At 46.5% G+C, this 25,653-nt stretch overlaps 1 protein-coding gene across 5 annotated transcripts in view; it reads left to right on the top strand.

Annotated features, from left to right (window-relative positions):
* VIT (vitrin) overlaps positions 1-25,653 on the top strand; it is a 95,952-nt gene that overhangs the window by 39,223 nt on the left and 31,076 nt on the right. For all 5 annotated transcript variants that reach the window (XM_082745624.1, XM_082745622.1, XM_082745621.1 and 2 more), the window contains exons 4-8: positions 4,272-4,428; positions 9,729-9,862; positions 14,492-14,569; positions 19,651-19,842; positions 24,755-24,811. In XM_082745624.1, coding sequence (XP_082601750.1) covers positions 4,272-4,428; positions 9,729-9,862; positions 14,492-14,569; positions 19,651-19,842; positions 24,755-24,811 — 618 coding nt within the window. The remainder of the gene's footprint in view (positions 1-4,271; positions 4,429-9,728; positions 9,863-14,491; positions 14,570-19,650; positions 19,843-24,754; positions 24,812-25,653) is intronic.

Raw genomic sequence — 25,653 nt, 5'->3', positions numbered from 1 at the left:
TTCTTGATCAGCAGTAAACAAAATAGAAATCCCTACCTTTGTGGAGTATATATTCTAGTAGGTGACTGAAGATACAAGTGAAACTGGGACCTTGAAAAGTATTAGCATTTAAACAGATAAAAGGAAAAAGTGTTCCAGGTGTCAGAAATGATCCAAGCCAACTTTGCAAGATACTATGCATTTGAGAAGTACCAGGTACGATACTGGCAAACCCGGAAGTTCTGTGGAGGGGACTATGGAAAGGCCTTAAGGATTTTAGAATTTTTTCACAGGTAGCAAAAAGGTATTGATGGTTTTTAACCCAGAGATTCAAGGTGGTTGAGGACTGTTTAAGAAAAATGGGAAAGAATGCTTTTGCAAAAGAAGTCGCTATAAAGGAAAGAGTACCATGATTTGGTCACTGGGTGTCAGGATCAGAGAGAAGGAAACATTCATCTTCAAACTTTATTTAATGGTCATTTTTGTTTCATTAAATTAACATTTTTTATAATTCTCTTAAAATAGGATTTTGTTCTAGTTCAATATCACAGTCTAACAAAATCAAATTTCACATCAAAACTACTTATGCATAAGTACTTTTATGTTATAACAATTCTTCCTCATAAGCAGCCTGGAGGGGAGCTTACAATGGCTTTCTCTTAAATGATTAGGAAATCTGCTTTCCAAAACCAGCATAGCTTGCCTGGGATCAGCAAAAAGATGAATGGAAAGCGAGTATTCCCTTTGATATTGCCTGCTATGTCACTGGCTTATTGTATGAGACATCACCCAGTCTGATACTCCACCACCTGATCCATTATTAGATCAGGCAGGAGACCCAACCCAGCAGAAGCATGCAAGGTCCTATCTCTTAAGATTTCAGGGCTGCATGAAATAGTAGCTCAGACAGTACCAGTTTTGCCCAGGAACCCTCTGAGATCCATACAGCAATCACAGGACCTCAGGGAGCAGCATCTAAAGGTCATCTTTTAGTTCTAACCATCTAGGTTGCAAGTGGTTCTCTTTTGCCTATGGCTGGTGCCAAGGGCCTCCAGGAAAAATCCTTGGCAGATAATGTGGTGCTTTAATGTTGAGCTCTGTCATGAAAGTGATAGCGACCATGAGAAGGCAAGGATCCCACGAGGGAGAAGAAGAGCACGTGGCCAAGAACAGGTCTCTGGGCAGAGGTTCTATCCAAACAGCTCTGGGCAACCCCAGGATTTCTGTGACTTCAGCCCAGGGCTCCCTCTCTACACAGCAACTGTCCACTCAGGAAGGAATGAGAGAGGCTCTTGCCTTGCTTTTTTAAAACGTTCCTGGCTGGAAACCTTTTGACTTCTAAGTAAGTTGTCTCCTGAGGTTAACAGTGGGGACGCAGTGTCTCCCACCCCCAAACTCTGGCCATTTGCCACCTGTCTTCCTACTTCCCTTCAGACCTGAGGACAATACCTCTTGAGCTGCCTTCATTTTGACTTGTCCTCTTACGGAAGCCTGATTTCTGCACCTGTGAGAGAGAACGCCCAGAGAAGGGCGAAGGGAGACCTGAAAATGAATCTAAACAACCCAAGAGAAAGGAAAAGGAAAACCCAAGCTGTAGGATCGAACAGTTCAAAAGTGTCCAGCGGAAATGCGAAAAATAACTTCTTTGGGGTCTTGCGTGGATGGAGGAAAGATTCTCAGAAGTTGCAAGAAAACCGACGCCTTCACAAACAACCGGGGGATACTGGAAAGAACCAAACCCTGGTTTCCACACTCAAGGAAGAGTGGCCAAAAAGACCAAGTGGCTGCTGCTTCCAGAGGCCAGATTCAGGCATTACACTTTCCAGTGATTTTGGCAATTACTTTTAATTAGCTCACTCTCTCCAGCTTACTTTTCTGTACCAATTTAACAAATATTTGACCTTTAGCCACACGTTGCCATTGCACCCTGTTTTTCCAAAGCACATGAACATATGTGCTTGATTTTGTTTTTCCTGCGAAGGTTCGAGTTAATTCGCTGATTTTACTAATCCAACTGGGTGCCGTTAAGACAGATCTCATTAAAGGTACTATCAGGCCTTTGTAAAAACAGACCCAACAAAAACAAACAAACGCCCCTTAAGGGAAAGGGGAACTTGATGAGCAGGAAGGAAATATTCCCGTGTGACCCTTCCCCCTTGTCTTCTTAAACCAACTATTTCATGGAAAACCCCTTGCATGAACTGTGAGTACCCTTAAGTCTTTCCAATACCTTGGATCCCTGTGTAATACTCGTGCAGTAAACTTCTAGATTCCCCGCTTTTAACTTCTCCCCTCCAAAAAATTTGGGTTGACCTGCCAGCACAGCCAAAACTTCTGGAAGCCAAAGTCACATCCACATTAAATCCCAGGTCACAGAGCCAGTCACCTCCTGGCTCAAACACCTGAGAACCAAGAAGGCAGCCTTCCCTCTTGTGTCCGTGTGAAGGAGCAGACGCATTTGGGAGGGGGGACGTGGGGGGCAGAAGGGAAGGGAGCTGAGCGTGTCCAGTTACCCCCAGGGATCAATTAATTTCAGGAGAGAATACACTGGTGTCTTTAGGCCCCAAATTGTCTTTAAAAAAATATATATATATATTCTAAGGCTCGAAATAGTAAATGCAGCCTTGAGTATCAGGACTGAAAAGAATGAAAGATAAAAGGAACAGAGCTTTGGAGAGGAGGCCACCTGTGGTAGGGAGGGGAAAACCACAGGCTGCGTAGAGCACAGCGCTCGGCTTCTTAACCGAGACCACAAATTGTTTTAGCCTGTGATCAGACTCGGCCCCCCCCACCCCCAGGAGAAGGGCTTCCACACCGGCCCTGCCCTGCACAGCCAAGATCGGCTGGGAGGCGTGTTTAGGAAGAGAGCAGCACTTCTAACTTCACTTCTCCCTGTAGTCTGAGTGAAATGCGACGCTGCTCCGTTAGGGTACATCAGGGTTAAAAAAAAAAAAAAAAAAAAAAAGAGTGTGCGTTTTGGACACAGCTGGAAGTCATTAACAGCTCTGAGACCATCCCGGGAACCCAGTGAGAGGGTGGGTGGCCTGGCAGAGATCCTGGATCCCTATGTGTAATCACCGGGCGGGGCTGTATTTCTCCCTCCCACCCAGCGCAGAAATCCCCTCTTCCACTGTTCAGTCCCTGCCCACACGGCTGCAGGAGGCCGCACCTTCCTTCAGAGACAACCTCAGGCACTAGAAAGTTCTTTGCAGAATGTGCCTCTGTGGAAAGTCTCCCCTTTCGTTTTCGCTTAGCCGGCTGGTGGCACAGCACACAGCGGTCCTGCTTGGGAAGACAAGGAGACCCCCGGCCTCCTCCGTGAAGAATGAAGCCAAGAACAGAAGACATTGCTGGCTAGGAGGGCACCAGTATGGTGTCCTCTAGGAGGCCTTCCTTTCAGGAGTTATGATCGCCATTTTTTCAGGAAAGACACAGCTAGGCCCCCTTTCAGGTACTGCCACTAGAGAATCTACGCCATCTCGTTCCTGGGCAAGCTTTCAGCTCTAGAAGACGGGCCTGATGGACAGTGCTAGTCCACAATGGCTGCAACACAGCCAAAAAGGAGACACGAAAGAATAAAGTTTCCTCTGGACGCTCGTAGGGGAGCTCCTCGCATTCTGCCAAGTGTTGAGGGAGGTGACCTGGATCTAGGACCCGTTCTCTGGGACCATGACCAAAGATCTCTCTCATGATCTGTCTCCCCTGTCCAAAAGCCTTTCCATTGCACCCCTCAGAACACACAAACTGTTGCCCCCCTCGCCTGGTCCAGCCCTCTTAACCCCGTCCTCTCAGTCAGCTCCAGCACAGGGGGTCTGAGGCACCCCGCCAAGCTGGTCCTGGTCGCTGGGCCCCAGGCCCAGGCTCCCTCAGGTATCCTTCCTGAAATGCCTTCTCTTTGTCCTGTACGGTTGTCTGAGGGGTCCCTCCTTTCCTTGGCCAGCTCCAGAGCTCCTGAAAAACCAGTGTTCTCCAGCCACAGGCTCAAGGAGACATTTCTGATCCCTGGAGGTGGGTCTTTTCCCGGAGTTCTCTGGAGTTGTCTGGAGAAGCACAAGAGTCCACCTCTGTTTCTGCCCTCAGCAGGCTAAATGCTGCGGGTGGTCACTGTTGTTCTTTTGGTCTGAGGAATGTCCTAATTATATCTTTGCTTTCATTATATAGACAGAACCCCGGGTCAGCCCAGGCCCTGGCTTCTGGAGATGAAGTAGACGAGCAGTTATAACCTGACAGAGTCACACCATATGTAAGCAGGTACCACTAGGTGTCATTTTGACCTCATTTTGCTTTCTCAGCTGTGCCCCAGATCAACTGCGATGTCAAAGCTGGAAAGATAATCAATCCCGAGTTCGTCGTAAAATGCCCAGCAGGATGCCAAGACCCCAAATACCACGTTTATGGCACGGACATCTACGCCTCCTACTCCAGCGTGTGTGGCGCCGCAATTCACAGGTAGGTGGCTCCGAGAGTAGCTGGGCTGTGGGCAGGGAGCTCCCAGGGCCAGGTTCCCGGATTTAGCCAGCAACACTGTACACACGTAAGAGAATCCTGTACTTGCTGTGGCAGCCCTATCCCGGGGGTCACACAGAAGCCACGCGTGATCCCGGATCTTCGTTCACAGCGCTCTGTGAGAAGGACCCACTTCTCTCTACCCTAAGGGGATGGAGAGGAGAATTCTGCTCCCACAGATTCACGACAAAGAAACCAAAGTTCTGGGTAACCGCAAGCCTGTTTTTTCTATCTGTATTTACTGAACGAGGAAATAAGAGGTTATAAGAAGAAGTAATAATAAGTAATAAGTAACAATAAGATAATATAAATAATAATAATAATAAGACTTCATAATAAAAAGTCCTGGAGGTTTGGAGAAGAAATGTCACAGCAGCGGCGATGGCCTGGAGGTGAGTGGAGCAGGAAAAGTGAGGAGGAGGGTGACAGATGGTTCTGTTCCGTCGCTGTTGGTTTGGGACCCAGGAAGGAGGACCGGAAGTAGGACATGCTTTGATGCTTTGAACAAAGTCACTGCCTAAATGAAGAGAGGCAGAAGTGACCTTCACAGAATCCTCAGATGTCTTTTTGCATCAGCTGGGAGTCCAGACCCAGGGGGATGCACGCTTACTTCCTATCCTTGATAATAAGGCTAATGTGTCTGTGTTGAGCACCTCACTTATGTCACCTTAAGTGACCGTCCTCTGTACTGTAGCCACTACTGTTATCCACATCTTACAGATGGAGAGGGGCTGACTAGCTTTTCTAACACCACACTATTAAAAAGCATCCAAGTGGGGACTCGAACATAAGTCCATTGTCCATGTTCCTAACTGCCACTATGAGACTGCTTTGGGACAGGACTCCTGAATCGATGCTCAGCCACCAGATACAAAGTTTCTGAAGTATTCAGGCTTCAGGATCTTTTTCCTTCTCTTTACTTGCACACCAGTCAGGTGAAGGATCCGTCATCTCCCTGCCAGAGAGAGGGGGAAAGATATAAAATTTATTCCCTCTCCAGGTGTCTCATCAGTAGCTCTCAGAAATTTGGGGAAGCAGCAAGAATGAAGTCTATATGTAAACTGAGATTTAAGAATTCTAGCAGAATCTGTTGGCCGTCGTCCTTTCTCACTGCTGCCGAGGAGGGCTGATGAGCTGACTCATTTTCCGAGGGGACCAGAACTCTGAAGGCTCTATTATGGAGAAGCAGGGAAACAGTCCAAAAAAACTACCCCAAACCCTGTTTCTTAACCCCAGAATACGGAAAAAAATATTTTACTTTCATTCTGAAAGAAATTCCGTGCAAAAAGGAAAGAGGTACACAAGTCTACCCATACGTGTGTGTGCACGAATAAACACATGCCCGCTCCCACACGAATGCTTGCACACATGCATCCTTACACACGTGTGTGCACGCCCGTACAGCTCCCACTCCATAAACACTCCTCAGCCCGCGTCTGTCTGGATACTGATGTCTGCTGAGGGGCCGAGCCTGTCTTAAGGTCACTGTATTTTTCCAGGGGCATCCAGGATTGTTGCCTCCTGCTTACCCTGGCCCTTGCTGGCTCTGCCTTGCCTTTCTGTGTCTCCCAGGCAGGACAGAGTCCATGAGTTGATTCAACCTCACAAAGATGCCGTCATAATCACAGTAATCCCTTGCAATGTGATTCGTTCCTCCTAGCACCATCTCAACCCTACGAGGCTGCTGTTAACATAAATTGTAACATAAACATTCTGTTTATTAAAGAAGAGCTGAGAAATAAGGAAGTTAATTCAATGGCTGGTTAGTTTCACATTCCGGATTAGAGCTCAAGTCCTCTGACTTCCAGTCCAAAGCCCAAGCGACACATTTACGTAAGAACAGGGGCGTCCCAGCGCTGCTTAAATACAAAGAGGACTTGAGGTGGATGTGGACTTTGGATGAGTAAGAGTCAGGGAAAGCATTAAGATGGATGGACACTCCACCGGAGGGCAGAGTAAGAAGGGAGTTGACAAAGACCAGGACTCAGTAATCCCAGCATTTTGGTTGGGCTGTGGAAACTCGTGGAGAGAATACAGAGGGGGTGGAGAGGTGGAGGACAAGAGTGTGAATGTTTCAAAAACCGAGATTTGCTATTTGAGCAACCAAGTGCCCTTTGAAACTTCCTGGACCAGCGTCTGATCTAGTGGGAAACTCTGTTCGGAAGGATGTGTCACTGTTCCTGGGGAGGATGAATAGAGGTCTTAAGGGAGAACAGATAGGAATTTGGGACACTCTCAGTTTTGTTTTTCACAAACAAAACAAGTCTGTTTTCAGAAGGCAGGACTTAAGACAGAGAACTTGAGTAGAAAGTACACAGGGGGCCTCCAGCAGTGGTCCATCAGAGCCCCCCACGGTCAGAACTGGGAGACTGGAGAGAGCACACTTTGGTTTTGGCATTCAGATTCAGCTTTAGGATTTAATATTCACGCAATATATCATAATCAGATGTCTTATGATGAGCGATTCCCTCGATTCTTTCAAACCATAGGGACAATGAACTAACTATGATTAGTTTAGCTCAGTCTTGTCCTGAATTTGCCTCTGTACTTAGAGTGGGACCAAGTGTGGGGGAGGGGGAAGATTTCTCCCTAGTGGGGTGATGGGGAGGCCATCCCCATGCAGAGCACACTTCATGCCGATTTCTGACCAGATGCCCACCCTGAGAATGGCAGCTGGTCAAATCCCAGCTCTTTTCTCCGAACCATGCAGCTGACTTGCAGCTGAGCCCAGTCCCCTGGGACCAGGGTCAGGGAGGACAGGAACCTGCAGACTATGTCCAGCATCATACAGGACATCTGAGGATGTAAAGAAGTGGAACTGGTTTTTGCTCTTTCAGATAATATGTACAAGGTGCCTAGGCATCTCTGAGTGAGGATAGAAACAAGGTCACATTTCCATAAATTCTCCAAAGTACCACGGCTCCTATCTGCTTCCTAAGTGAAACCACAGCCTCTTGAAGTCTCTCTTCATCCAGTTTCTCCTCCAGGGGCTGAGTCTCTGGTGCATTCCACCTCCATGGACTGCCGATGGCACCTGAAGTTTACAGACCCCTAGTATCTACCCTTCTTATTTACAGACCCCAGTATCTACCCTTCTCTAGAATCTCTGAGAAGGTCCACATCCTCTAGTTAACTCAGTCCTCAAGAGGAGGCAGCCCCCCTGCCGGCAACGGGGAAACCTCAGGAGCACACCACAGTTCTGTTGTGTACCTTCCCCAGAATCTGGGTTTTGAGTCTCACACCAGCCTCTGATGGGGCACCAGCAGCCGAGAAGCCCCTGGGCCCTTCTCATTCCTCCCACAGCAGCCCGAGGGAAGCTCAACACAGGCCCGCCTCCCCTCACTGGGAGTGGCAGCTTTGGACCAAGGGTGCTTTGGACCAAGGGTGCGCACACATTTCCTCAATACAATGAACTGTGAAACCAAGGGCAGGATAATTTCTTGGGAGAGAAAGAAAAAATTTTAAGTAAATATAAGTAAAGGGAGCATAGGATAATTTTTTTTTTCAAATACTTAGAATTTTCAGCCTACATGAGGGCTGTGCTCGTAAATGTTGAACAACCAGCTCCCCCAAAGCAGGGGTAGCACTGGTTTGCCAATTGCAGGCGTATAAATCCTCCCCCCGTGGCTGATTTCAAGCTACCGTGTGAAATGATCCAACTCTCACAGTCCTGGGATGTTAACAGTTGGCTTTCGTAAGCCCGTGTGGGCGGCAGGCACTCACCACCGACAGGCCTTCCGACGCGCAAAGATAAAATGCTGTCTTTTCCCTAAGAAAATGTCTAATCTAATTGGGAGACAAAAGTCAACTTAAGAAATTTTTAGGAAATCGCACAAGACCGAACAAAATCAGAGTCTTGGCTGTGAGACAAGAGTCTGAGGCATCCTTAGGAAGGGATGTAGCCAAGTCTTTTCAGAATCTGTGGAGAAGAAAGTGTTGGGCACCGAGCAGCACGCGTTCCTCCGGCAAAAGTAGGAGCTGGTTTTCCAGAGGGAAAGAGCAGCATGAACAGGCCCGTGAGGGGAAGCTCTGCGCTCTGGCAGGGAAGCTGAGGCCAGGCCAGCTGCAGCTGGGAGACCCGAGGGAATGGCTTCTAAGAAAAGAGAGGGCAGGGTCACAAGGATTTAGGAAGATGACCCCCCCCCAAAAATAAAAATAAATAAATAAATAAAAATGTCTCCAGGTCAAAATTTAAAAAAAAAAAAAAATTGGAACGATGAAGAATTGGCATCAGGAGGTGGCTGTGCTTTTGGACTCCCGAGGGACAACTGTGACCAAGTGGGACAAACCCAGGATTCCAGGTCAGCCAGACCTGGGTTCGAGTCCCTCCCTTGCAATTTACTAGTTACAAAACCTGGACCGAGTCACTCCAGTGGTCCAAGCCCGATTCTGGGAAATGGGAGCCATAGCATTGCCTTCGCTCTACGACTCAGATTGGCCAGGAGCAGCTGTGGAGGATGATTTTAAAGCAATTAAGCGCTCTATACGTCAAGTACTATTATCCCTTTCCTTCCTTCTGGGTCACTGAGCAGTTGAGTGTTGAAAGTTCTTGACTCGTGAAGGCGGGAGGGCACGAAACAGCAGCTCTCGTCCTGGAGGGCAGGAAGGGTGTGGATGAGAACAAATCTAAGTGCGTTTTTAGCTGCCACAAATCACACATGCTCACGGGAGCCCGTTTAGGCTCCGGGGCAAAGAAAGGACAATGGAAGGGGTGCTGAGGAACCCGCATGGAGCCCCCCGCTTCACATACAAGCCAAGAGGTAGATCTGTCTGTCTCTGTCACACCAGGATCTCAAACCTTCAACATCCTAGACATTAAAGAAACAATTTCTGGTCCTTGGGGAGGGAATCTTTTTAATGAGTTCCATTTAGCTGCACACTTCCCACCCCGGGCCCCGTATAAAAGGAAGAATTTGCTTTGTAAAATGTCATGGCCACCTTCAAAAGAGCGGGAGCCATTCTGCCATGTCACGACACCAAATTAGAAATGGTCAGGAAAGACGTTTTCCTTAAAACAACGAACTCGTGGGGACGAGGAAGCCAAGCAAGAGAAGCCTGAGGCACGGTGGCAAAGAGAAATTGCCACCTAGCGGGACAGCCGGGTCCTGTACTAAGCCGGGGTAAACCTTGTCTTAATCTCCCTCTTTCCCGTTCTTTCACTGAAGACAGAGGCTGGTGTGCTAGTCTGTTCGTCGCGTCCAGTGGGATCTTCCTTTTCTTCACCATTTTGTTTCTCTTCACAGTGGCGTGCTCGATAATTCCGGAGGGAAAATACTTGTTCGGAAAGTTGCTGGACAATCTGGCTACAAAGGGTCTTACTCCAACGGTGTCCAGTCGCTGTCGCTGCCGCGCTGGAGAGAGTCCTTCGTCGTCTCAGGTACGCCCGAGCTCAAGTGACCTCACGGGATGAAATGTGCCTTTTCAACGTTCTGTTGGCTTCAGTGTCTGGCCCAACTCGTTTCATCAGACTCTGAAGCGTTAGCTCTTCCGATAACTAGGATCATGAAACAATAAATTATAATTACCGTGATAAATCAACTAGAGAGTCTGGAAATATTAAAAGGCTCCCCTTGCTCGTTTTAAACACGCTGCAGCCATCCGTAAATCCAGTCAAACTTTTAATGAAGTGAATTCCATTTAATAACTTGGGCTTTTTTTAACTCCGCCTTTCGTTAGGCCAAGTGTGTCTCATGTCTGGATCCTCATTCCTTGATATTTCTGGTCAATGGATAGGGATATAGGCTCTTCGAGAACCGAACTACTATTTTGAGATTTCTTTTTGTTTAATTAATTGTTTCACTAGTCAGTTCTTGCTTTCTAGCTCCTTGGGATTTTTGTAGATAATCATTTTCATTCTTTTCTTCCCTCTTCCAACGAGGTGATGTCAGTGAGCTAATGACTAGTGCGATTTCACCATGCAAAGGTAACCGAGTATCTCTGTATAATCGTGACCTGCCCTTGCCTATTTTTGTGAAATTCTCCCAACCTAACCTTTTGTCTTGAATTTTAATTGAAAGAAAAATTGAAGGACTACTATAATGAATACCCAGATTCCCTTCACCTAGCAACATTTGCTCTATCTGTCGACCTATGGTTTATTTTATTTTGTTCTAATCCGTGTGAAAATAAGCTGCGGGCATCATGATACTTTTCCCTCAGTACTTCAGCATGCACCTGGTACAAACAAGGACATTTTCCTAAATAACCACAATACCAATACCACACCTAAAAAATTAACATTGATACAATAACATTATCTAACAAATAGTTCTTATTCAGTTGTGTCAGCTATCCTAAAATGGTCTTCATGGTAAGTTCTTCCTCTTACTCCTGCCCCTTCTCTCTCCTTCCTTCCTTCTTTCCTCGCTTCCTTTCTTCCTTCCTTTTCCACAGTCTAATAAAAATCATCCACTGCATTTAGTTGTCGCCTCTGTTGACTCCCTTTTCATCTAGAACTAGCTACTACTGCACTACCTTTTTTGGTCATGAATGGCAACGACATTCTAGAAGTCCCAGCCAGTTGTCCAGCGCTGTGCCTCACAGTCTGGACCACAGACAACTCCAACTATTTCCTCATGATTGGATTCAGGTTAAATATTTTCCAGGGTTACTACACAGGTAGCATCCTAGCATCTCTGTAGTGCTGTGTGACTGTGGCCATCTCAGAAGGCAGAATAATGTCAGTGTGTCTGGTTGTTGGACAGGCTGCACTTGACTGCTTGGCTACTTTACAGTATCTCTCCATGGGAAAGATACGTTGTAATTAATAAGTAATCCGTAGGGTGCTACTTCCCCAACAAATTCACCTAATGATTTTAACATCTATTAGTGATCCTTACAGCAGCAAGAACTGCACTAGATATTGAAAAATTATAATTATTCTAATTCTATTATTCCTTCCACATTTATTAGCATGTATTCTTATAAAAAGAAAAGGGGTATTTCCCCCTCTCCACACCTATTTTTTTAAGTACCACTATGGACTCATGGATTGTTTTTGAAAATATATTATAATCCATTATCATCATTATTCTTTTTGGCACTCAAATTTTCCAAGTTTGACCAGTGAGAGCCCTTCAGGCATTTTGAATTTTGTTTGTTTTTGTTTTTCTTGACATGTCCTTATGCTGTTTGAGCACAACACAGTGTTGTCATCATCTTATGTTTTCCTTACTCTGGGCCTTTAATCTCCCATTTTCTCCAAAAAGGCTTCACATGATTTTAAATAGATTCTAACAAAGCCTCCTGGCATCTTGACAAGATTAGGACCAGTGCGACTCTCCTTAGGAAGCACCGATGCAAGGACCAACTGTGGCAAGGAAGGGAGAAACATTTCATAACATAGTAGGTCTTCTAGTTTTGGACGTTTTCTGGTACCTTTATGTGTCCCAAGCCCCAGCTCCTACTGTCCTCTATGGATCAGAGTCTTAATAGAACTACAAACAGACCTTTTAGGATTCCTCACAACTCGAGCCATCCTGGTTTCCTCCTGCCTGCAGAATTCTGCACCCCCAGGGTTCAAATTAAATGGGTTTCTACGTCTTAGTGGAAAGTGATCCGGCATAGCATGGTGAGAATGCAGAATAGAGGCCGTATGAAAATGCTAGTATCTAGAATTATCTAGAATCCAAATGTGTCAGGTCTAGAGAGAAATAGAATCTCTACATAGGTGTTTACCAGTAACTCCTGGCTAAGTAAGAATGTTTCAATCTTAAGTACATAGGCAGCAATTCAAGAATCCCAACAGAAGTGTAAAAGGAAAAATTAACTCCAAGAGAGTAGCGACGTTTGGGGTTTTGTAAATGAAAATCAGTCTGCTGAGATTATTCCCTATAAATGTCAACTTCTGCGTCCCCTCATTTCACCTAGTGACATTTAACCAAAACACTTCTTGCCAATTATAACAAACGCGTGTGTGCTTCTGCAGTGCCTCTTCCGAGTGCGTGAGCGGGGAGAGCACATTGCGGGGGAAGGGCCCTGACTGGCCGGCAGCCAAGACTTGTCCCCACTCTCCGGAGGCTTGGGTTTATCTGGACTGGGTCTGAGTCCTCCTCAGAGGGCTCAGGTGCCTCTGTGACCTCTCTCTAGGTTTTTATTTCTAATTTTCACACATCACTGTGCTGCTTCAGTTAATTCGCTTTGGCAGGCGGGGTTGGGAGCAGGAGCTGGGATGTGCATTTCTGGTCAGCGCAATCTTTTGACAGTCCAGGGATAGGCAAGGTCAGAGAGGTAAGGTCAGAGAGCCATTTTTTTTTTTCCTTGATCCTTATTTCAGAAAACTGAGCTCATGTTCCTTTTCCTCTTGAATAGAAGCAGACAGCAGAGGATTTCAGATGCGAAAAGAGTAAACAGAGGAAGACCACATCTCCGCAGTGTGCTCTGTTGATCGAGTGGGTCCCACAGCCCTGGGGCCCTCCTTGGGTCCGAAATAACCCCAATCACTGTTATTTGGAGGAGGCCCAGACAAGGGCAGGGGACCTGGAAATGCCACACTCTGTTCCCGTGGAACTTTAATGAGATGAAATAACTCCATAAGCCCAAACATTTTGCCTCATCGCCACTTTGAGTGATATTTATAGGCAATGCCAGCATAGAATCTTCCCATCTCTCTGGTAACATATAGTTCCAAAAGAGTATAACTTTTTTTTTTTTCATTAGATCCTTATAACTTAATGGAGAAAATCGGTCCATATCACTGTCTGTATTTCCCAAATGAGAAAAATGAGAGTCTCCAGGATTGAGGCAGTTAGTTAATGGCAAATAGAAACAGAAACTTTGAGGCTCTTCTTCCCAATTCCAGGCCCTTTCTGAGCCCCTGTCATCCCATCTGCTTCAAGACTCTACAATCCCTTGTGTCAATAGGGCTTTTGGCAAAATTGTGTTCTAGATTCTGTCCTACCCCTCTGGGTCTCCATCACCCCACTCCTCACCATCACCCCAAGCCTATCCTATAAAACTACTTCCTTAGGCTGCAAGGTAAAATTCTTTCATTATCAGATGTAAATATTAGATGACAGGTGAGACCCCTCTGAGTTGGGACAGAGATCTAAGCATTAAGGTATTCCTTCTCTGAATAAATCCTTACTGAGGATCTCCTACCTTGCAGACACTGCTCTAGGTGCCAATTGGACACTTACCAATTGAGACTGATCCCCTGCCTTCTGGGGCTGGTGGGGAGGGTGGGAGGGTAGGAGGGAGGCCCCGGGGTGGAGGGGTGGGGGGGTGGGGGAGGCTTCTGTATTGCAAGTGACACTTGCCATCCCACTGTGAAGCAAAACTCCTGCAGTGGGATGTCAGGCATCACTTCCTGATGGAGGGAGGCTTTGTGGGCGGCAGCCTTCTTGGGGAATTTTCAGTTCTGTCAGGCTTGGTACCTCCTCACCCAGCCCCGATCTTCTGATCCTTTTTCTTTTTTATGCCTCCTTTGTTTCCCTGATACATATTAACATTCCTTCTCATCGCCTGGCCTCTAAACTCTCTTTCCCTAGGTGGGTAACAAATGTTTATTTGAAACCTACTTTCAGGTTTCTCTAGTGCCATGGAATTCAGATGGATCCCACAGGGTCCATGAAAGGGAGAGAGAGCCATTGTGCAGAGCTAGCCTGTGACCAGAGCTCTGGAGCTTCCAGGAGGAGGCAGGGGGAGGGTTTTTACATCCATCTACTGACCTAATTAAACATTCGACACCACATGTATGGAAACCTTAGCTTCCATGTCACATCTTCATGAGCAGAATAAGGGTTACTAATGGGAACTCTGAGTCATGGAGATTTTATTGCTTCCTTTCCAATATTAATAAAACACAGGCTCTACAGGAAAACAAAACATCGCTTGACTTTCTTATTGTAATCAACAATTCACCTGGGGCGAGACTGATGGATTTATTGAACTCCAGAGAGATAAATAGGAAGGAAGGAGTCAACTTACCAGAACAGAACCTTCTAAACCCTCTGGCTCTAGAAAGAAATCTTTTTTTTTTTTTTCATTTTTTTTTTCTTTCTTGCAGAAGGTAAACCCCAAAAGGGTGTAACCTACCCATCGGCTCTTACATATTCATCAGCGAAAAGCCCGGCTGCCAAAACAGGCAAGTGTTCATGTGTGATGTCATCTAAAGCTTCCAAGTTTGTAAACACATGTTTTAGGAGGTAGTGTAGAAATTAACATCGAAACGGGTCCAGCTCCACTGACTCCAGCAATATTTCAACAGATGCCAAAAGCACAGGCACAGAAATCAAGGGGATGAGAAGGCTAGGCTGAAGGGTAATGCTTTAGTTTTGGGGTTTTGTTTTTGCAACTCCAAGATCATATCTATGTTTGTGTCATTTGCATTCAGAATGACTGTAGCCTTCGATTGTACCGTATTGTTGCGTTAGAAGATGGCAGGACATTCTGTCTAGAAAAGTCCCCTGACAGCTGAAAGGGGAAAGGCTGTCTCTGCTTAGGTATGAAATGAAGGAAAGCGAAGGGGGTGATGTGGTATATGTGTTTGTGGAAAGCGACTCATGGAAATAATCCAAGCCAAAGATACACTGTTTATGAGGTCGTGCTGACCCAGCTTCCTGTGAACCACAGAGTACAGGTGGATCTCAGGCCAGGAAAATGCCTTTTCCTAGGTTTCTGTGTTAAAGCAGGAACTGAGCTACGCATTACTGTGTCTTTGGGGGCATTTTGGTTTCCCACACAGAACGGATAAATGTCCCTTTCCAACATACACATAAAAGGGATACTTGGGGTCTCGCCCAGCTTCTAGAGGAACCGCTCCTTAAAATTATAGTTACATTAAAGAGTAAGTTTTCACCTATTCAAATAAAAAAATTCCAGTGAGAACTGTAAAATGGTGACCCCCTTGTGGCTACCCAAATGATAAAATTCCTATAGAAAGTGGGGGAGGCAGACAAGATGAGGATGTGAGGGCTGTCCATGGGTTCCGCCAGTCTTGGCATGCCCCTACACAAGGCTTCCTAATCCCTCCAGGCCTGTGAGTTAACAGGTAAATCAGGTCAGGATGACCCCTCAAAGCATAATAACCTTCTTCCACAGGGAAATCTCTCACTGAAAAAAATAGAAACACCTTAAAACGATAAAAACCAAAAGCATCTTGATTTGCCTGGTGCTGCTCCTGCTGAAGATGGACTTTTCTAAGATTTAAACACTGTTTCCCCAGGCAGTTAGCAACACCAACAGGCAGCTGTGACTTGGCTAGAGTCTCAGGCTACCCTGAGCTAAATAAAAACAGGGAAATGTTGGTTTGTAGAAGCTCACCAACCCTGAAAAGGCACACTGCTGGTGCTACATGGAAGTAAATCTTTATTAGAGGTTGCTGGGCTGGAGTGGCGGAGGAGAACCCTCTCCCGGTTCCCCTTGGTCATTGCCCCAGCCCCTCCCCCTGGAGGAAAATCAAGCTGAAGTTTATGATAATGTATCTGACTTCCTAAGAACCTCCTGCCCTCACAGCTTGTCCCCACCAAGGCCACCTCTTGCCCCTATCTTGAGAATAACACTGTTGCCACCAGAACTGTAGAGGCATCGTGGGCCATCCTCTGATAGGAACCACATTCAGGAATCTTGAGGTTATTTGTGACTTGCCTTCCACTTTGTTCCCCTTTAGAGGAAAAATGTGGAATTTGGAATCAAACAAATGTGGGTCCAAATCCTGGCTCGGCTACCAAATTTCTGTGAGACCTTATGTACATTTCTTGACCTTTTGGAAAACATATTCCTAACCTTAAAAATGGGAATTCTTGGATTGGCTTCCAGGATTGTGATTAATATCAAATGTACAGTCTTATATAAAAGAGACTGTCACAGTGTCGGGCACATAGTAGATGCTCAGTGAATATTAGATTTCCTGCCCTCGTGTATAATCCTGCGGCCCGTAGTGAGTGAGTGGCTGGAAGAGCTAAATCCTCTCCATCACTCCGACCTCCAGGCATTGCTGCCAAACTGGCTTCGGTGTCTTTCTTGTGGTGTCTCACATCTGACACTTACTGCAAGAGCTGTTTTCCATTAGGGGAAGGGGGCGTGTGACATAAGATGATAATAAATGTCAACTACTGCCATTGATTGGATACCTACCATGCATGAAATAAAATCTATGTGATTAGGGCCCTGGGGTCTGCATTTTAACACCTTCTTCATGGCCTAATAATGAATCAAGTGTAGGGAACTCTGAGGACCTCCTCCTGCTGCTGAGAAGGTAGTCATCTACAATTCTTCATGACCTTGGGGTGCCTGAGTGGCTCAGATGGTTAAGCGTCTGCCTTTGGTTCAGGTCATGATCCCAGGGTCCTGGGATTGAGCCCCCACATCGGGCTCCCTGCTCAGTGGGGAGTCCGCTTCTCCTTCTGCCTCTGCCCCTGCTCATACTCTCTTTCACTCTCTTTCTCTCAAATAAATAAATAAAATCGTAAAAAAAAAATTTCATAACCTCATCCAAAGAGTAATATGTTTAGTGCCTACAGGAAATTTTGATATGTGTTCCCATGAAACTCTTTGAAAAGATCTCCTTGAAACTTCCATGTATCTGAGATTATATGGAGAAACTATTTTACTGGTTTCATTTCAAATTCCTCAAAAGGAACCAGGTGCTATGAGGACTTCACTTTGGGTCACACCGGCCTTATGTTCAGGAAGGAATTGGGAGTAGAGCAATTGGAGTAGAGCTCTTTCTCTGTCTTTGTCTAAAAGACAGTTCTATTGCATGCAGGAGAGTAGGCAGAAACAACAGCCCATGGAAGACCATGGAAAACGAGAAATGGCCCTTTTGGTTGAATTGATGACGCGCTTGAAAGTATCTGTGTTTTAAGCAGGTAACACAAATGGCTGCCCTTGGGATATTTAATCTGCTCTCCGGCAATCTGTATTTGCAAAGGAAGTCTGAGGTATATAGAAATCTCAGAGTTATCCAATGGTATGAGGAAAACAAATTCATAGTTTCAGTATCTAATAAGTGTCAGGTGGCAAAAATATTCATTATTATTAGAAGTTTTATTTTTAATTTAATTGTGGTTTTATTAATAATTTGCAAGTAAAATGTACTGTAGGCTTTTTATATTTCTTTCCAAATTAATAATTTTAGCCTATTTCATCAAATGTACAAGTCATTCTATGAAATGGCTTTCCCTGTATACAGCAGGTCCAATCCGGGCCTGCGTCCCCCTGCCAAGGCACTGATGCTTCGTAGCATTTACCGGAGGGTGAGGGAGAAGACTATTTTGGAGAAATGAGAAACTTCCCTAGGACTTGTTATGAACACTCGATTCCTTTGGAGTCATGGGAATGTCATAAATCACAAAAGCGGTTTTGCCCCAGGATGGCGTGAAGCCTGGCTGACCCCCCAAGGCCTCTGCCAGCTCTTTAGCAATTTGTCTGGCACAGTCTACAGGCAGATTTAAAGGTGACCCACTGTTAGCAACAACAGGGTGAATGAGAGATCTGTCTCCTGCCCCGATGGCCCAGTGCCTACAAGAGCAGACTGAAGGGCCAAACTCCAACCCGTGCCCAGGGCACCTTTGGCCAATCTGCTCTCCCGAGTCACTGCTGTGACTCCCACAGAAGGCAACGGCGGCAGGGTGAAAAGCGCGCAGATGTTAGCTCTGGGTCGTGGGTCTACATGCCCCTTCAGACGTCTGTCCGCATGGCTGGGCCACGGCCATGGGGCAACACCATTTCCGGCATGTTGTATATGTCAAAGGGGAAGTTGGAGGGTTCACAGGAAGGGTGCAGCACCTTCTCATCTCACATGTGAGCCTCTTGGCTCTGTTCTGTGCACCAGAGAGGCATTAGCCCCAAGCAGAGTTAAAAGCTAGAGCTAGGATGTTGTGGGTAAGCTGAAAAATGTCCCCCACCAAAGACACCCCTGGCCTCGTCCCTGGAATCTGTGCCTTCTTCTGTATCTGGCAAAACACAAACAGGAAGAGGGAGGGGGGCTTTGTGGATGGGACTAAGTTAAGACTTAAATGGGGAAGTTATCCTGAATCATCTGGGGTGGTGGTGGGGGCAGAGGGAGACTTGATACACGTGGAGAAGAAGGTCATACGAAGATGGAGCAGAGAGACACCTGACGATGTCAGCCGTGAAGCTGGAGGAAGCTTGGTGGCAACGACCAAGGAAAGCCAGCAGCCACCAGACGATGGAAGAGGCAGAGAGTAGATTCTGCCCTCGAGCCTCCCAAGGGAGTTCAGCCCCGTGAGACTGATTGCCGACTTCTGGCCTCCAGAACTCTGAGAGAATAAATTACTGTTGTTTTCAGCCCCTGAATATGTGGCGATTTCCTAGGACAGCAGCCCTAGGAAGCTATTACAGCTGCACCAGTGTAGAAGCTGGTGTCCCTGCCGTGGGGCTCAGGAGACCCATGGAACTGGTGGCTATTGTTCCCTCCCAGCCCTGGGGCACTTTTGGTTTGCCGGCCATTTTTTGTGTCCTCCTGGCACAGACCCATGGTTGTCAATTCAATAGCCAGTGGCCATTGGGTAGCCCCTTGTCCCCTTGCCCTGAAGCTTCAGAGAAAGGCACCCGGAATACTAATATAGAAACAACCTGAATCATTACATGTGAATGAAGAGCATAATTTAGAAGTAGAATCTAGATGATCTTTACCATCTAGTTATTTCTGTTATCCCACTTTACAGTTGAGAAATCTGAGGCCCAGAGGAGTTAGTTGACTAGTCTTGAACCAATCCAAGCTAGAGCATCTAGAATGTATTCTCTAAGAGTTAGTCATAGCGGAAACCCCAAAAATTCCTTCCATCCCTGGGTCAGTGCTAACTGACACGGCAGAAGACAGAGAGAGAGTGAGAGGAAGGAAGGAGGGAAGGAAGAAAGGGGGAAGGGGAGAAAGGAAGAAAGAGAAAGAAAGTTCATGAACCATTGCTTCCGGCATCTGGCAAATTAATCTGGCAGTTAATCGAGTCCTACCCTCTCTGTGTTGTTATAGTATTTAACCATTGCTTAAATAATTTATTGTTATTTAGTGTTTAGTTCGTTTATTGGCTTATTGCTCAGACCAGGTTGTACATTCTTTTCAGAAAGGTGGATTTTATCCTCCTCAGTGGCCAGCACAGATCTTTGCTCAAAGCTAGCATCCCATAGACGTTTATTTTGTTTCTGTCCTCAAGAGCCTACCATGATTTTGTAGGCCCCAATGTCATTTCATCTTTTTTACAGGTGAGGCCACTAAAGCCTACCAGAAGCCACCAGTCCCAGGAACAACTGCACAGCCAGTTACCCCGATGCAGGTTACAGGAGCCACGGCCACTGAAGCCACCGCTACGAGCCTGCCAAAGCCATCCCCATCCACAGGTTCAACCACCAGCAGCCTCGGACCACAGCCCGTGGGCCACAGGAGCTGGGAGTTGGGTCAGTAGGTAGACTGTGTGTTGTCCTGTGCTAGCAAAGTAGGCTTTCGGAGTCAGGGCTCTGTCTGAATGCTTGTGTGGAGTGCCCATCTCCCACCTTTTGAGCTGGGTGAGGGGTCATGCTGAGACCTGGGCCAGGAGTATGTGGATGTATCCTTCCAGACTCAGGGGTAGACTTGAGCCTCATGCTAATTCAGGACATGCTATGAGCTAAGCAGACCATGTCAAAGGGGCTGAAGACAGATTTGACAGTGGGATTGCTATTGTCAGACTGTGGAAGGTAGGATATTACACAACAGTTTCCTTTTGCAAAATCCTCATTTCTCCAAAAGTCCAGCTGAAGGAATAGTAGGGTTCAGTGGAAATACTGTTGGGTTTTAAGTGACACACTGTATATTCCCAGAAGTCTTCAAACATTAGAAGCAAACAAAACTTAACAACTCCTATAGGGAAAACCAGATAGCTACATTTTTATTCCTTTCCTGATCATTTTTTATGCATCCATCTCTTAAATCAAGTTTTAGGTTTTACCATAGTCTATTTTATGAAATTAATCTTGGTATTACATCAAACAGGACCTTAAGGGTTCATCTGAGGACCCCCCTCTCTAGTTTTTAACACAGGCTTCTCTGCCAGCCCCCCCTAAGCTAATCAGCACCCCTCTCACTTCTAAGCAACTCTGGCAAGAGTCTGGAAAATTCCACAGCAGGAGTGACAACTTTTGTCTCAGCAGGCTTTTCTAAATATTTCCCTCCTGGGGCCATTTTTTCCTTCCAGGAGGAAGGGCCTGGGTCTTATTCTGTTCAGTGTCATCTCCAGCTTCCAGACATTTCTGCCACACAGCATGGCCCTTCCCCTTCCCGTGTCAGAGCCCAGCCATCATTTTATCCTTTTCTCTAACAAATAGTATCAGCACTTGCAAGGCGCTAGACATTCCTTGAAGCACCTTACAAACACTCTCCTAGGAAATTCTCGGACCAGCCCTCTGCAGTGAATGCATGACTTCTGCTTTGACTAGTCCCTTGTCCTGATGAGGAGCCTGGGGTGTGGGGCTCAGCCGGCCCAGCTCACACAGCGGAAAAACAACGGGAGCCTGGTTCTCTTGGAACTGGCCTGCAGGAGGTGCCCCTGCCATCCTCGGCACCCCGGGTGCGGATGAGGCCATCTCAGAAGCGGGGGTGTTAAGCACAATCAACTCCCACTGTGATGAGGAACAACAACAATGGCCTACAGGTCAGTCCAGGCTTCCCGGGGCCCGCACACCAGGCACCCTTTTAGTCAGTGTTCCTAAGAACTCTACCAGTCGAGGAGTATTATCAGGCCATTCAATGAACGACCCATGGAAGAAGCTATGATATAAAGTCCCCAAATAAAAATACTGTCCGGAATACGCAGGACCTGCCCCCCATCCTGTTGCTGTGTAACCCCTGCCGACTGGAGCACAGGCTTACCGTGCCCGCCAGCAGGACACATAGGAAAGAAGGAAGGAAGGATGTTGGGCGGGGGAGTCCCACAGCCAGGAGTTGTCCTCTTTCTGAACTTCAGGCCCTCGACTTTTGAAGCCCTTGATTCTTTCAAAGACTTCGGCGTATTTGACTAAGTTGTTTGCTCGTGGGGCCTCCTTGGAGGAGGTCGAGTCTTACATAACACATATAATTAAACATGTGGCATATTTATTTGGCTACCCTGGGAGCGTGGACATCCTGGGACACGTTGGGCCTGTGCTTGTAGAAACCTCAGCCACCTCAGGTTGTGGCTCCCAACCTGGCACAGCCTCATTATTCCTGGCCGGGGCACAGGGCCGTTGGCCGGCAGCCTCCCCAGCCCATCGGCCTCCCTGCCCAACCTCGTCCAGCACCCGCGCCCAGGCCGCCCCACAGACTGCCAGGCAAACACTCAGAATGAGCGTTCCGGCCCGCATCCACCCTCGCTGCCAAGAAAGGGGCCAAACTGGGGAGGAAGAAAGGGATAGAGGGCAAGAAAAAATTATATTGCCTGTTCCAAGGATTTTGTGTAGGAACGAAGAGAACTGAAAATGGGTGCTTGAACGCCTGTGTCTTTTTGTTAATAACAGTTTATTGAGATACTTTCCACATAGCATATAATTCACCCATTTCAAGTGCACGACTCAGTGGTTCTTAGTAATCACAAAGTTGTGCAACCATCACCATGACTGATTCTAGAACATTTTTGCCATCCCAAAAAGAAGCCCTGTGCCCATGAACTAATCCCTCCCCAGCCCCAGGTTGTTGCCCGTCTACTTTGATGAATGCCTACCTTAATGTATGGCTATAGATATTTGCTCTGATATTTTAGCCCAACTATTTTAAATAATATTTAGGACACAGATAATCCCTTTTCTTCTTCAAAGAAATTGAGAATGTTCTGCCAGTTCTAACAGAGCAACTCTTCTACTGCTGATACACAAGTGAGTTTTTGTTACTGCATTTATTAAGGGCTTTTCCCTCTCTTTTTATGTATGCCTGGAGTCAAAGGTTCTAGAAGTTGGTTGTGGAGGGGTGGCCAAGTAAAACCCAATTTATTTATTCAGTCAACAAATATTTATTGAGTGCCTACAATGTGTCAGGCACTGTTCTGGGATCTTGGGCTACACCTATGAACACATCCTACCAAGATCCCTGCAAAGGGTCACTTCAGCTCTTGGCTCTTAGAAGTGTGTAGCCAGAACAATCTGCACTGGGGGTCTGTGAGTCCTCTTTGCTCCACAATGTGGTAAGGAGCTGTCGTTCTCACAGAACATAGGAACTTGTAGAGAGTCTAGTGGAAAGTGGAAACTTCATAGCCGGAAAAGACGGGCTCTCCCAGTCCAGGAGGAGGGGCAAATACAGGCGGAAGAACAAGGAGGATGGGGCTGGATACCTCTTAACTGACCCAAGAATAGGCCGACCGAACAAGATAGCAAGGAACAAGTCAAGGCTGGGGGTAAGGGAGCCAAGAGCTAGAGCAACAGAGACCTCTCAGAGGGACAGGAGCGAGGCTGTTCTGTTCATCATGGGAGATACCAAGGATTACACAGGCATCCCCAAGAGCCAGGTGGCTGCAGAGCCACATCCCAGGGCCAGAGGGGGCAGCCTGTAGAAGCAGATCCACAAACATGCTGAAGAAAGGGCTCTGGAAAAGGCCGGCTGCAAGGTCAGCTGAATCTACCACAGGCTTCCAAGGGTGGGGTGGCTTTGCTAGGCGTTATTTTCCTAGTCCGTTTCCTTTCAAGAAGGGCCACAGTTGCCTCAGGAGACCTAACTGATTTCCTCCGTCCAAAGAGAAGGGGCGGATGACGGAGGGGAGCAGAGCGCCCCCTAATGGCACGGCATGCTCACGGCTGCGGGCGTTTCCCTTTCTAGGGAGGAGGAAGGGGACCAGCATCTCCCAACTCCCCAGTCCCTCCGCATGAGACCTCCCTTCTCACCAACTTCTATCTCCTCTCTGAAAGTTTGTCTTATTGAAGGTATCTGGAGAACTTTTCCCTTAGAATCCAATATTACAAATACTAAGAAAAAGAGGAACCTTCCCATAGAAAAATGCGGGAACGTCATGACCAGTTAGGCCAGAACAGAAGAACTATAAGCGACCAATAAACGTAACAAAAGTTGTTCAACTTCGCCAGGAATCGAATCAAGGCAAATTGAGCAACAACATGTCATTTTTCGCCGATTCACATGAGAAACTGACAATACATGGTTTGGTCTAGAGTGTGGAAAAACGACCCAGAATTTGTACTTACGGGAGTGTATCCTCAGGTAATTATCATCTGAGAGTGAGGAGCCTGGACACAGATGTTGTTCCTAATAAAAAATAAAGATAAGCGGTTTAAATGTCCACCATCAGAAGGGTTAAAGCAATTACCACCCAGCCATTAACATTTTGGTGAATATGTGCATTTACTGACCTGAGACTGGCCTGTGACAGATTGTTAAGTCAAAGAAGGGGGCTACAAAACAGCACGGGTACCGACCTCATTTTGGTACTTGTGTGTTGTACGTGAGAATGTGGGCATAGAGAAAAGGATACGACACTCTCTACCATGGTTGTGGACAAGTAACTGCAGGACAGAGGAAGTGCAGGTGAGTTCTTACTGCACATGGTATGTGTTTTTACAGTGAGCACCTGTTCCCGTTACAATTAGAGAGAAAACAGTGCTATTTTGAGTTTGTATTCAAATAATTGGAACAAAGTCGAAGGGAGTGAAACATTGACTGTGGATAGATTCTGTTTTCTGAGGAACTGATAGTGTTCCATGACCTTCTGTCTCTTCCCTTCTGTGAAATTTGGTTCTTTCCCTCAGCTCATTTTCACATGGTTTCCTTGTCCCCCCAAAACAGACTTTGCATCTCTCTTTACAAAACCCCCTCCCTATCTTCTCTTTTAAAACCTTGCTTCAGAGAAATTGCCTGATAAATAATGAACGCTGAAGTGTATTTGATTTTTCTCACAAAGTAATTAAGGATAACCCATTGTGTACCTTTAAAATGACTGAAAGCTAATGCTATTTGCATCAGCACCATGTTAACGCCATTTAAGCAAATTGTGGAACGTTAAGTGACATTGATACTGAAGGATTACTTTAGCCGCCTCAGGAGTGTCACAGGTGAGGAGAATTATTGTAAGAATAATGAAGTGTAAAAAAATATGGCCCTTTAGAAAAGATACTTTGGCAATTGTGAAATACAGGGGTTATGATTACGTAGGATTTTCAGTCCGTATTTTGAGTTAAATCCCCACCTCACCCCCCTCTTTTTTTCCATTTCAAGGCCTCCTTGAGGCAGGTTCAGACCACCCAAGGACAAAGCTTTACCTTTGTTCTGACCTTGGTTGGTAACGTCTTGCTAGGTTGGATCATGGAAAGAATGAGAGCAGATTAAATTCATGCTCTGACCAGTGCCATGTTTTTACAGATCTCTGGTCCACCAGCTCCTACGCAAGCGGCCACCACAGCCCTCGCGCCAATCCAGGTAAGAACCTGAACTCACCCGTCCAGCTCCTAACGGAAGTCTAGAGTGTGTCTGTCGGGTTTGCCTTCCCAGATACCTGGCCATTTGATTTAGATTTGGACAGAGAGCCTTAAACCGGTGATCCCAACAGAAGATGCTGCTCAAGGGCCCCACTTGTAAGGAAACTTGAAAGGAAAGCCAAGGAGCCATTAAATAAGCAAGGCTTTCACCAGTTGCCATTCCCTGGAGGCAATTTTGTGGCGGTTGTGATCGAAATTCCTAAGGATTCAGTAACTAGGCTCTTATAAAGCTGAAAAATGATACTCTCTGGGGTTTGTGCTTGAGGAACTAGGGTAAAAGAAAGAGAACCTTTTTTAGCATTGTCTAGGAAAGGGCAGGGCCGACTTTGCTTGGGTACTTCTCTGATATGGGGAATAGAAACTCGTTCTCTGGCCTCCAGGAATTCTATGAATTATGGCACTCCCAACTCTCCTTTCTTCACTTCTGGGTGCATCCCTTAAAGGTTTGGCCCAAACACTGGGATTGCAGAGGGATGAGGCAAGCTCTCTTCTCTGCAATGCCCATGAGGCCTGCAGAGATTAGAAAGGAAAAGTCGAGCAAGGCTGGATGCTTTCTACAAACTCTGCTCAGGGCTTGGGCCAGAAGTGGATACACTTGATAGGAGGACACCATACCGTTTGCAGCCACAAGGCACTGCCATGGGAGGGGAAGGGGGCGCGGGGTGGGGCTGGGGAGGGCAGGACCTCCTGAGGAAAAGAGGTCAAGCCTTCTTCTTGCCAGGGGATACTAGTCTGTCCCCCACATGTTAAAAGATTCAGAGAATGGAGAATGTCGGTTCTGTT

This window comes from Mustela nivalis (assembly GCF_964662115.1).
Source record: "Mustela nivalis genome assembly, chromosome: 8".
Taxonomy (NCBI): domain Eukaryota; kingdom Metazoa; phylum Chordata; class Mammalia; order Carnivora; family Mustelidae; genus Mustela; species Mustela nivalis.
This window is presented reverse-complemented; position numbering and strand designations above follow the sequence as displayed.